Source organism: Neopelma chrysocephalum, unplaced genomic scaffold (assembly GCF_003984885.1).
Source record: "Neopelma chrysocephalum unplaced genomic scaffold, ASM398488v2 Primary Assembly neopelma1_149, whole genome shotgun sequence".
Taxonomy (NCBI): Eukaryota; Metazoa; Chordata; class Aves; order Passeriformes; family Pipridae; genus Neopelma; species Neopelma chrysocephalum.
In genome coordinates this window covers 1,090,030-1,102,364 of record NW_020897811.1, presented here as the reverse complement: position 1 = coordinate 1,102,364, position 12,335 = coordinate 1,090,030, and the positions used below count along the sequence as shown (strand labels likewise).

General features: G+C 42.4%; 1 protein-coding gene across 1 annotated transcript in view; it reads left to right on the top strand.

The window, feature by feature from the left end:
* Window positions 1-12,335, top strand: part of VWF (von Willebrand factor) — a 133,665-nt gene that overhangs the window by 91,191 nt on the left and 30,139 nt on the right. The window contains exons 34-38 of the mRNA XM_027701142.1: window positions 113-290; window positions 3,141-3,361; window positions 4,333-4,525; window positions 5,700-6,041; window positions 9,260-9,465. Coding sequence (XP_027556943.1) covers window positions 113-290; window positions 3,141-3,361; window positions 4,333-4,525; window positions 5,700-6,041; window positions 9,260-9,465 — 1,140 coding nt within the window. The remainder of the gene's footprint in view (window positions 1-112; window positions 291-3,140; window positions 3,362-4,332; window positions 4,526-5,699; window positions 6,042-9,259; window positions 9,466-12,335) is intronic.

Below are 12,335 nucleotides of genomic sequence, written 5' to 3'. Positions count from 1 at the left end.
GAGTCAGAGTCACTGTGCTTGTTAACTGTGGGGTTGTGGCACCAGCCAAGCTTTGTGTTTTCCTGCCCCTGCCCATCTTTTCACCGTTGAATCTCCGTGTCTCCCTACCCAGCCTGGTGATAAATGGACATTACCAGACCAGTGCCACACTGTGACATGCTTTCCAGGGGATTACACGGTTCTGGAGAGCCACCACATCAACTGTGAGAGGATGGCAAAGCCGGTGTGTCACAGCAACCTCCCCGCTGTGAAGGTTGAAGAAACGTGCGGCTGCCGCTGGATGTGTCCGTGTGAGTATCTGTCTTTGCACGTGTTGCCTCTCCTTCCCCATCACTTGAAATGTTTTCTCAGAAATGTAACGCTGAGTGCAGCTGCTCAGCCGTTGTACACATCAAAGGTGGCTGGGATGAGAGGAATTGCTGTTTAATTGCTGTGCAGTGATTAACCAAAATAACTAGGAGCAATGACAGTTGCACTGTTGCTGGGATGTCCAATGCTCTTTGCAAGTTCAGGGCCACTATGAGCTTATTTTTTGCATGAGTGGAGCTACAATGTTTTATCAGAGAATCTCACACTTGATTTCCAAAGCTGTGTGTACTGGGAAGGAGGATGTATGGAAGCAAACAAGAATAATTTACCTTGGCAGTGATTTATTCTTGGTCGACCTCTAGGCTTGAGGGTTTGACCTGACCTCAATCACACACGTGTATTACAGAAACATCAACTGGGTCCATATAATCTCACACTCTGTGTGATTGGTGCCTTGGCTGGGATGACAGGAACAGAAATTAATTGTACCCACTCACACTTACAGGGTACAGAGATGCAGCCCTGAGGCTGGTGATCAGTTCATTAAAAAGAAAATAGACTCATATCTTAAGTAATAAGATTGCTTTTTGAAAGTAAGTCACAACCCTATATATAACTTGTCTTTATGAAGTATAATCTCAGTTTAAAATGCCCTCTCCTGAACTGGCTGATTTAAGAACAATTCATTCCAGATACTCCTTGAAATAACTAAGCTGGTAGCTGGATTTTGATCCCTGAACTGTTGGACGTACAAAATTTTTACACCCCAAGTTTTAGCATTTCCTAAAAGTGTGTTTGATTATCCAAACCCTTTAAATCTAACCTTTCTGTTTTGATATAAGTATTTCAGAAAGGTAAAAAGACTTGAGTTAGGTAGTCTTAAGTATTTTATAATGTTTGAAAGATTGTTCTTATTGTTACTTACCCATCTTTAATAATTTTCTTGATCCTTACTACATACATAGGATCAACATGAAGGCATTACTTTAGGCATTCAAAACATACCTTTATAAAAAATTTCTGAAAGGATGAAATGAAAATTATCATTTGCACAGTTAGCTGATTATCAGGAAAAGACCTATGGTTCACTTGAGATTGTTGGTATTGAACAAGAGCTGACAACCCTTTATGAATTTAATGAGCCACAATACCCAAATATTTTTTTTCCTAAGGTGGTGCAGCATGTGAGGGGAAAAATCGGAAATTTTCATATGTTATAGAAGAAGAGAATTAAAAAAAACCAACCCCACCCAGGTGATTATGGAAACCCTGGATCAAGGCCCCTTGTTTTAATGACAACTTAGTGCAATCAGGGTGATGCAGGGTCAACTAAAGCAACATTCATAGCAGGTGGAAAGGCTGATTTTGGTGCTGTGTGTGCTGAAGTCAGAGCCAAAACCCACAGCAGAATCATGGCAATGCAACTTAAATTGACTTGTGATTCACTTATTTAGAGAGCTAAAACACGCTTTCAAGTGATGGCTTGACAGTGTGGGTGATGTGACAAATGGTTTTGTAAAGAGGAAGTACTTGAAAAAGAGTTCTTATGTCATTTAAAAGTTCAGAGAATAGTTCAGGAGTTACACTATAAAGGTGTAACTAGACTATCAAGGTGTAACTAAAGGTATAACTTCCTGAACTAGTTGCAAGCTTTATAATTTTATAGTAATGATTTGCAGTGTGTGACTCATGACTATTGTGTGCTCTTGGGCTACTTTAAAATAAATTGCATTAATGCATTTTGTGCTACAGAATTTCAAAAGGATTCCCATTATCCTTAGAATTTTTTTTAGATGTCCACGAATAAATAAAGGTTGAAAACCATGGTTTTATAGCTTTTTTATAAATGTTGTTTATATATGAACTTAATAAGCAGATACAGTAAAATGCCTGAGGATGCTCCAGTGCTCTCAAAGGGATGTATCTCTTGACAGGTCAGTGCCCAACAGCACAAAAGATAGACTGGGTTCCTTCCCTCTTCTGAGTTGTTTGCTGTTTTTCCTGGGAAATTAAGTTTGAAGGTCATTGATTAGGAAACAGATCATTCTCAGATCTCAATTAGAAGCCAAGTACTGAATTATTAACAATGATAATTTTCTTCCTTACATGTTTTGCTGGCATTGCTTTTATTGTCCTTATTATCTTTAGGCAAGAGATTTGAAAACATAGGAGCCAGAAGCATCAGGTTTTGTTTTGGTATTCTTGAGATTATAATTCTCCTTGTTTTCCAGTTTGTGAAAACAAGGAAGTGTTTACAACCTAATGACTAGAACACTGAGCTGTCAGTTGACCATTGGTTTATCCTGTGCATATTATTTCTCTTGCTTTTTTCCTGTTTCCAATCTGGAAAAAAAAAATGTCCCCAGGTGTTAACTTGTGACATATGTTTGATAAGAGTGAAAAAGTGTTATTTGGTTTCTAATGTAATACTACACAGAATAAAATGGAATGCCATAGTTAAGATACAATGCAGAAATTAAAAAGTGTGTCTTGGTCTTTCTACAAGTATGGAAAGGATTTTCCCTGTTTTATTTTTCATATAATATCTATTACTAAATCATATTCAGTGTGAGCAAATTTCAGGCAAAAGGATTTTCTATGAGTTTATCCAAATCTCTTGTAATAGTAATTGTTCCAGACAAAGATATTTCAAAAAACCAGCACGTGTGATGAAGTGTTTACCAAAATTTCTTGTCAATGATGTGCTGCAGCATTTGCAATTCATTACTTTCCTCGCCTTCCCAATTAATTGGTTCCACATGCCTGTAATGATTGTGGAGAAATAGTCTTAATTTAAACTATGGCTTTCTTTGGTGGTTGTTTATTTGCAGGTGTCTGTATGGGAAGTTCGTCTCGACACATTGTCACCTTTGATGGGCTGAATTTTAAGCTGGCTGGCAATTGCTCCTACACCCTGTTTCAAGACGTGCAACACGATGTTGAAGTTCTCCTCCATGAAGGACCCTGCAGAGCAGCACCAAAGATGAACTGCATGGACTCCATGGAAGTGAAACATCGTGGTGCATCTGTTCAGCTCTTCAGTAACATGGCAGTAAGCTAAACACAATGACTGACCTGTGCATTGGCTGCTCATGCTATAGAATCCAGGTTATGAGGACAAGTTTTTTTACCTTTATCCAATTTCTGAACCCTTTCAGCCTATTTTTAGGCTTCTGAGCAAATGCCTCTTTTCCATTTCATGATACGATCGATGTTCACAAAACGATCCAGACACGTTTTTCCTCTTGTTCTCCACGTTGTGCTGGTGTGACAACGTCAAGAACATGGGATTTGGCAGCATCTCCCTGACATTTCATCCAGAAAGGCAGGGATTATAGACAGGACATCGTGCACTCTGATTCTCCTCTTTTGGCAGAGGTTCTTTACACAATGTTTTTGTTTGGTACGTGGGAGATCACTCTGCTCCTCACAAAGCTGTGAATTACTGGCTCTCTGAAGAGAGTTGGTTTTTACCTTCTGTGGTTGGGCCTCAGCGTCAGAAGAAAGAACATCTTAGTATGCATTACATCTGTTTTATGGGCAGAGAAGTATTCAAACCCAATATGACCCATTTTTCAATCTCTGGGTCCTCAGACATAACTTGTAAAGATGATCACTTCTGACTCGTGGAAAAAAATAGGGTGGACCAAAACACCAGCACCCAGTTCTGGGTGATGATGGACAGCCTTGACTTTTCACTGAGGTATTGATAATCAGGGCCTGTAGGCAGTATTTGAACTTCATGGCATGAGATTGCTAGTCTGTCAATACTTTATGCTCAAGGAGTGCATTTATAGGGGAAAATGTTGAAAGAGTTGTTCATGTAATTCACAAAATGAAGGTCAAGTACTTCTGTAGTTTTTCAGACTCAATAGAAAATTTCAGCAAAATTTATACTTATGTCCAGATTCAGTTGGACCTTTAAGTACTTGTGAAGTCAAAATGTACCTCAACTGTAAATTTGGGTTGATTTTTAACTGCTTGCTGAAACTGATGTGATGACCTTGCCTTTTTTGAAAACAGGTGACTGTTAATGGTGAAAGGGTTCGTATCCCCTACTCTAACTCTTTGTTTGGAGTCACTGTCTATGGAGCAGTAATACATGAAATCCAGTTCTTCCATCTTGGACACAATCTCACATTTACTCCAATAAACAATGAATTTCTTCTTAAACTTAATTCAAAGAGCTTTTCTTCAGGAACAAAAGGCCTTTGTGGTAAGTTTGAAAGATAGTAGTTTTAACAGCTCCCCACCTGGGCTTGAGCTTCTATTTATTTTATTGTAACTTGTGTGGCTTTGAACCTGTAAACTTTCTGGCTGAACTGATCCCCCACTGTTGAGGGAACATTGCAAATCTGTGTAGTTTTTTTCTACTATGGCCAGCAGTGTAACAACTCACTGACCACTGACTCCCAGTAATGCCTCAGAAAGGACAGGTAAGACTGCTCTTGTGTTTTTCTTACTCATATTTTCAAGGAGATTGGTGGCTTTTTTTGCGGGAGGGTTTAACTTTAGATTGTTGCATATATGTTTATGAGAGACATGACCTATGCTTGCAGGGAAGGTGAAATGTGTGAGAGGGGGACTGCTACCTGAGAGAATTAATTCTATGGTATCCTCAATGATATAATCTGTGGTACACCTTAAACCTCTGTGGCATAAACTGTACCTCCTTTAAAAAGGAAATGGGAATGGAGACCCAGGGTTTTTGTGCCTCTATTTATAATAGGAATGATAAGGAATATAACTGTCCAGTTCTAGACCCTTCAATTTAGGAAGGATATTGAGGGGCTGGAGCATGTCCAAAGAGGGATAACAAGGCTGGTGAAGGGACTGGAGCATGAGTCCTATAAGGAGCAGCTGAGGGAGCTGGGGGGGCTCAACCTGGAGAAGAGGAGGCTCAGGGGAGACCTCATCACTCTCTACAACTCCCTGACAGGAGGTTGTAGCCAGGTGGGGGTTGGTGTCTTCTTCCAGGTAACCAGCAGTAGGACAAGAGGATGGAGTCTTCAGTTGCACCAAGGGAGGTTTAGGTTGGACATTAGGAAGAAATTTTTTACAGGGAGAGTGACTGGGCATTGGAATGGGCTGCCCAGGGAGGTGGTGGAATCACCATCCCTGCAGGTGTTCCAGAAGAGACTGGATGTGGCACTTGGTGCCATGGTCTGAGTGACAAGGTGGTGTTGGGTCAAAGGTTGGATGCAATGCTCTCAGAGGTCTTTTCCAACCTAGTTGATTCTGTGATTCTATGATCATTCATTCCTCTCCCCCTTGGTAGTCACTGAACCGCCCCAACCAGTGTCATCTGTCCTGTCCCTGTTTTCTCCAGGTTTATTTTATTGCTGACTGTATTCAGACTTTTCCTTTTCCTTTTACTCACCCTCCTACAGGGGTGTGTGACCAGAACCACGTCAACGACTTCACGTTACGCAATGGCTCCGTCACTCCTGACAGCAGTGTGTTTATCCAAGACTGGACAGTGGAAGAGCCAGGGAAGGTCTGTGAGATCCGGAGGGAAGACAAGTGCTCAGAGCACGCCACGAGCCACTGCCACCTCCTGCTCTCCGATCGGTTCGTGGAGTGCCACAGGATAATCTCCCCCAACATGTTCTACGAGGCCTGCATGGAGAACAGCTGCTATGAGGACGAAGCCTGTGAGATGATCACTTCCTACGCTCACCTCTGCAGGGAGCACGACGTCTGCGTGCACTGGAGAACACCCGAGATTTGTCGTAAGGGTTTTACTCTGCATTAAAACTGGTGTAGAAATTGTCTTACTGTGTGATGGTGGTGACAGGGACCGTCTTGTCAGTGTAATATTGATTTTTCAAGGCTGTGCAACAGGGCAGAAGTTCCAGATCACGTTTATCGTACAGGTCATATTGCAGATCAGATAACTGGTTTGTCATCCACTGAGCTGCCTGTTGTGGAGAAAGTTGGTAAGCTGCTAACTAGTAAAATACAAGGCTAGAGAGACAAAAATGTTGTGAAAGCTGTGCACAGGTACACACAACTGTGTGGACAGTACCTGACTCTGCAGCCACTGAACCATCGTGGGGCCAGGTTTGGGCTGAGAGCCTGCTCTCATTCTGCCTGTTTTAGCAGCAGATGTCCTTGCTTTGATACAGACATTGGAGGGTCTGAGGTGGCCATGGAAACTCATACTTTGGACTAGTGGAACTGCTTCCCATACCTGTGCATAATGGCATGAAATAAGACTTTTCTTTGTAGTTGGTTCATAAAATTCCTCCCATTTCAATCAAAGCCTAAACTTTTTAAAATGTGATGGAAGAGCCAGTGAGATTTTAAGTTTCTGCTAGAGGGAGAAATTGGGAAAGGCTGCTCTCTATGGTGTCATTTCTTACCAGGACATGCCATGCTACTCTGATTGAACCAGCTGTAATTTGCCCTGCAGATCTGTGTGTTGCTTGTGTTTTGGAAGGGAAAAGTTTGTGCTGTGAGAAGGCACCATAGCAGGATGTGAGTCCTGCAAATTACTCAGAACCCAATCAAGACTAGCAAGACAAGCATGCCAGTGCCAAATTCAAACAGTTGTTGCTTTGTATGCCTACTGTCCTAAGTTCTTATAGACAAGTACTTCTGCTTTATCTTCCTGTTTCTTCTCCTCTCACCGTCTGCAGTGATGGCAGTGGACATTCAGATATTCACTCAATACTTCTGGTTTATTTGAGTATCTCAGATGTATATGTATGTAGGTATTTTCTTTCCTAGCCACCTCCTCATTACACTGTCTTGATTGTCCCAGTTGGTTTTCACATCTCCTGCCTCTCTACTTTAGTTGCTTCTTGTTGCTTTGCTTTCTTTCCCCCTTGCTGCCCAGGTACTTTCCATTTCAGAACTGGAGAACCAGGATCCTAATGGCATGATATAACAAAAAATCACTCCATGTTTTACTTTTGTTCATGTTTTAAACTCAGACTGAGGGAATTATAGGATAGGAAGTCAAGAATGTGAATTTGGTCTGAGCCTCCAGTAAATTTTTTAAATGTCTTTCAGGAATAATAGGATATTGAACACAGTCTGTTTGGAGTGTAGTCCTAGAAAGCAGAGAGAGAATGTTGCCAGCCTATATCCAAATTTAGAGCTTCAGTCAGACTTTGCAAATTGTTACATCCAAAGCTGGATGTCGATGGATTACCTTAATAACTCTCTGCATTTTTCAAATTCCCCTCTGGTGCCACAGCGTGTACAAGGATAGACAAAGAGTTGCTCATTTTAACACTTGTTGCATAAAAGTCTTTAGTGTCTTAACAACAGCATCATCATCTTCCTTCAAGCACGTGCCTGTGTGCAATTGCCAAAATAAAACTGCCAACGTTTGGTTTATACAGATTACATTAATGACTAAATAGTACAGCCTAATAGCTCTACCAAAATGTGTTTAATAGCAATGACTTGGTTCTGGGTTAGCTTGCTTCCTTCTCCCCAGTCCAGTGAGTCCCTGTCATTCTTGTAGCATTTGATCTGGGATTTTGTCATGCCATATTGGGACATTCCAAGCAGTACAAGACCTTTCTGACTGCTCTGCCTGGATAGGTGAATATACTCTCTGGAATTCAGATATATTAAGCCTGGAAAAGAAAAGGCTTCAGGGTGACCTAATTCTGGCCTCCCAGTACCTGAAGGGAGCCCACAAGAAAGATGAAGAGACTATTTCCAAGGGCCTGGAGTGACAAGGGGGAATGGCTTCAAACTGACAGAGGGCAGGTTTAGATTGGATATTGGGAAGAAATTCTTCCCTGTGAGAGTGGTGAGGCCCTGGCACAGGTTGCCCAGAGAAGCTGTGGTTGCCCCATCCCTGGGAGTGTCCAAGGCCAGGTTGGATGGGGCTCTGAGCAACCTGGGCTAGTGGAAGGTGTCCCTGCCCATGGCAGGGGGGTTTGGAACTGGATGATCTTTAAGGTCCCTCTCAACTCCCAGCATTCTATGATTCTATGAAATAATTGGATTAGACATGGCTTGAAGGAGGAAAGGGTTAATGTTAAATACATTACTTTTCTGTTTCCTTTGGCTGCTAAGTAGGGTGTGTGTAGATAGTTCAGCTGATGAACATTTATTTGGCATCTCAGGTCTTCATTCAGTAATTTTCTTTCAGTGTTTTTTGTCAGGGGATTGAAAAAAAGTTTTATAAACCTCACAGCAATCACAGACTGGGAAATAAGAAACACTTTTCCTAATTGAAGCTGTAGAGAAACATAAAGTAGGCTTGAGGGAGTACACAGTATGGAAGCTGCATCCATAGGTTTCTTGAATAGCTGGAGCCTTAATTTTGTGTTTGCTTTTAGAGACAATAGTCTCAGTGTTGTGAATGCACCAGTAAAAATTTTAGAAGGATTTAGAGGTGAATGCACATTTCCTTAATTCAGTTAATTCTGTTAATGTGGCAATTCAGTTAAAAAGAAACAGAAATCTAGCAGGTGCAGTTTTGAAGTACCAAAATGATTTTCAGCTTTCTTTAGTTTCCTGGGAACACTGTGGCCTATCAAGTTGTTTAAAAAAAATAATCAAAAATTTATTCAATGTTTTAGTCTCTCCTGGATGTTTTCTAATCATGCAGTTATCAGTGCTTCTCTAATACATGTAAAAGTGGTTCTAAATTCTTATGTCTTTGGCCCAGTGTTGAAAACAAAGTTAGGCAGGTGAGCAACTCATCCAAGCCAGTGTATCATTGTTAGAGTAAGTCATGTGTTGTCCATTCACGTGGTTTGCTGATTTCTGCATGGACTGTAAGTGAGGCAAACACCTTCCATCACTTTCCACTGTGGATTTTGTTAGTTTTAAAAAATGTATTTTCCAAGATGTTAGTGTCTGCAAAGGCTGATGGCCTTCTAAAATCCGAAGAATTCTAAAGAAAACTTGGATGGAAAGATTGATCTGCATTTCAGATCTCTTTAGATAAAGGTGGTTGTTTTTTTTCTGTCTTCCTCAGCAATGAAATGTGCCACATACTTGACATATGATCACTGCCACAGAGACTGCGTGAAGAGCTGTGAGAACAGCACCACAGTCAGTGTCTGCAAGGATTATCCCACAGAAGGCTGCTTCTGTCCAGAGGGACAGGTGATTTTTGGTGACAGCTGTGTTAGTGAAGAAGTCTGCACGCAGTGTGTCACTGAAGATGGCACACGCCACCAGGTAACTACATACGTGGCAACTTACCTTTGTGAGTGCTTGGGGTTTGTACTTTCACAAGTAAATCTGTCCTATAAGTCTAATCCCCCTTGGATACTTTATCTTCTAGCTCAGTTCCTCATAACCGGCCGGCTGTCAGCCCCTTGTAGCTCCCCTACTGTGAAATTGGCTGGGATGGATATAAAATTCGCAGCTGGGATTGTACAGACCTGGAAAGGCATGACAAATCCATGTGGAGGGAGGTCTAGAGGAAAGAGTGGAGGGATGGCATAACCCCCATTCAGCAGGCTTTTGCCTGTAATGACAATTTAATCGTAAATCTGGAACCCTTACTTATAACGTACTGGTGTTGTCTTGGCAAAGTTTACTGAACTCCTCAGGAGGGGCAGCAGAGGGACAGGCACTGATCTCTGCTCTGTGAGCAGGGACAGGACCCGAGGGAACGGCTGGAGCTGTGTCAGGGGAGGGTTAAACTGGATATTAGGAAAAGGTTCTTCCCCCAGAGGGTGGTTGGGCACTGAACAGGCTCCCCAGGGCAGTGGGCACAGCACCAAGGCTGCCAGAGCTCAAGGAGTGTTTGGACAACGCTCTCAGGTACAGGGTGGGATTGTTGGTGTTGGACTCGATGATCCCTGTGGGTCCCTTCAGACTCAGGATTTTCTATGATTCTACAAAATATTTTCAGTATTGATGGGAAGCAGTGAGAACAGGACAACCTTATGTCAAGTCACAATTGTCTATATCCTTTTCTTTTGATGAGAATTATTCCTTTGATGAAATGAATCATTTTAGTTCTACTGAAAATCCACTTTGCTCAGCTGTCAGCCCTCTCCGTGTCAGTGTGGGATTGGGAAGACCTATGGGTGCTGTTGATTCCAGCATCAAACAGAGGGTGTGCCAGCTCCTCCCTGTGTCCCCTGTCCCAGGTAACAGGGGTGGTTCCTCTTCACCCCCAGCTACTCAGCTCAGGGATTTTGCACGTAAATCAGCCAATTGTCTGAAACCTACATTTTTGTTACAGGATTTGAAGAAGGGACTCTATTTTCAGTGTTTTATGGGTTTTAGATTCTTAATGAGATTTTTGGATTTTTGTCTAGCCCACCAAACCTTTGTATTTGTTGTCAAAGGCATAATAGTTTTTCTAACATAGATCTTTTGTAAATAACAGAAACCTCTGTGTGTGGATAATTATTCTTTAAGTAAAAAGATAGACTACAAAAAGCGAAATGAATGTATGTATTCTGAATAACTTCATTTTACACATGCAAATTTAGACACACATTTTTTCAGAAAGAATGAAGTATTATGAACATTTATGGTTAAGCTGAAAGGAAGCAGTGGCTGAAACATCTCTTTTAAATACTGTTTGCATTGATTAACATAATGAAAAAAGCATCAAACTTGACAGAGTGAACACCTTTCTTTAGGTGGTAGGGTACCATCAGGGGATGCAGTTGACTTAGTGAGGCAAGTGTTCCAGGCCAGAGCTGTGCTGATGCAGCCCCATGTCACAGAATCACAGAATGGGTCAGGTTGGAAAGGACCATGGTGGATCATCTGGTCCCACCTCCCTGCTCCAGCAGGGTCATCCCAGAGCACATGGCACAGGATTGTGTCCAGACAGCTCTGGAATATCTCCAGTAAGGGAGACTCCACACCCTCTCTGGGCAATCTGTTCAGTGCTCGGTCACTGCACAGCAAAGAAGTTCTTCCTCATGTTCAGCTGGAACTTCCTGGGCATCAGTTCCTGCCCGTGGCCTCTTGTGCCATTGCTGGGCACCCCCGAGCAGAGCCTGGTCCATCCTCTGCCCCCTCCCTGCAGACACTGACACACATGGATGAGGTCCCCTCTCAGTGTCTCCTCTGGAGGCTGAACAGCCCCAGCTCCCTCAGCCTTTCCTCCTCAGGGAGATGCTCCAGTCCCTGAATCATCTCCACAGCCTCTGCTGTACCCACTCCAGGAGCTCCATGTCTTTCTTGTCCCGAGGAGCTCTGGACTGGTCATGGCACTCCAGATGTGCCTCACCAGGGCTGAGTGGAGGGGCAGGATCACTCCCCTTGACTTGCAAATATAACTAATTCTCTTGAAGGAAAATACAGCTTGCAATGTGTGTAATTGCTGCCCTAAACACAGATCAGTTGTGCACAACTCCTGGGTGACCCTGACAACTCTATTATTGTACTATGATTCTATATGAAACAGTTATCGCAAATGTAGATTAAAGTCTAGAATCTGTGTGCCTGAAATCCCTGAGTCCTCAGGAAATGCAGTGCATTTTCCTTTTAAATAATAGTTTCAAGCACTTGGGGAGAAAAGCTCAGTGCACACCTTGGAAATAATGTCTGCAGTGATACCTACTTGTTGTTGCAGAAGTTCTGAAATTCAGGAGTTGTCCCAGGTCCCTTATTGGGTTTTAACTTCAACAACCTCTCATCTATACCCCAATGGCCAGGCTCAGGAGCAGCTGCCTGGTGGAGGGCAGGGGGGATCAGCTCACGCAGTTGTTTTGTGTCTCCATCATTGAAGGATTAGTTGTGTGAGCAATACAACAGGCAGTGCAACTGGGGATGGGTCATGATTTCCTTAACCCCCTTCTTTCCTTCTGGGGCTCATTCCTCTGTTCTTTTTTAGCCCAAGTTGTGCCTGGGCTTATGGGATTCTCAGTACCAACACTCATAAAGAGCTTTACTTACACTGTGCTCTCTTGTAATTTCTTCTGGTAATTAGGAAGGGACTCCTCCTTACGCTGAAGAAAACCTGCATGAAGATCAAACCTGCTGAAAATGTTAGAGGAAATGTTGTGATTCTCTCTCTGTGTCTTGAAATAGCCACAATCTTTACACACACCCACCTGCAAATGTAGGAATTCTCT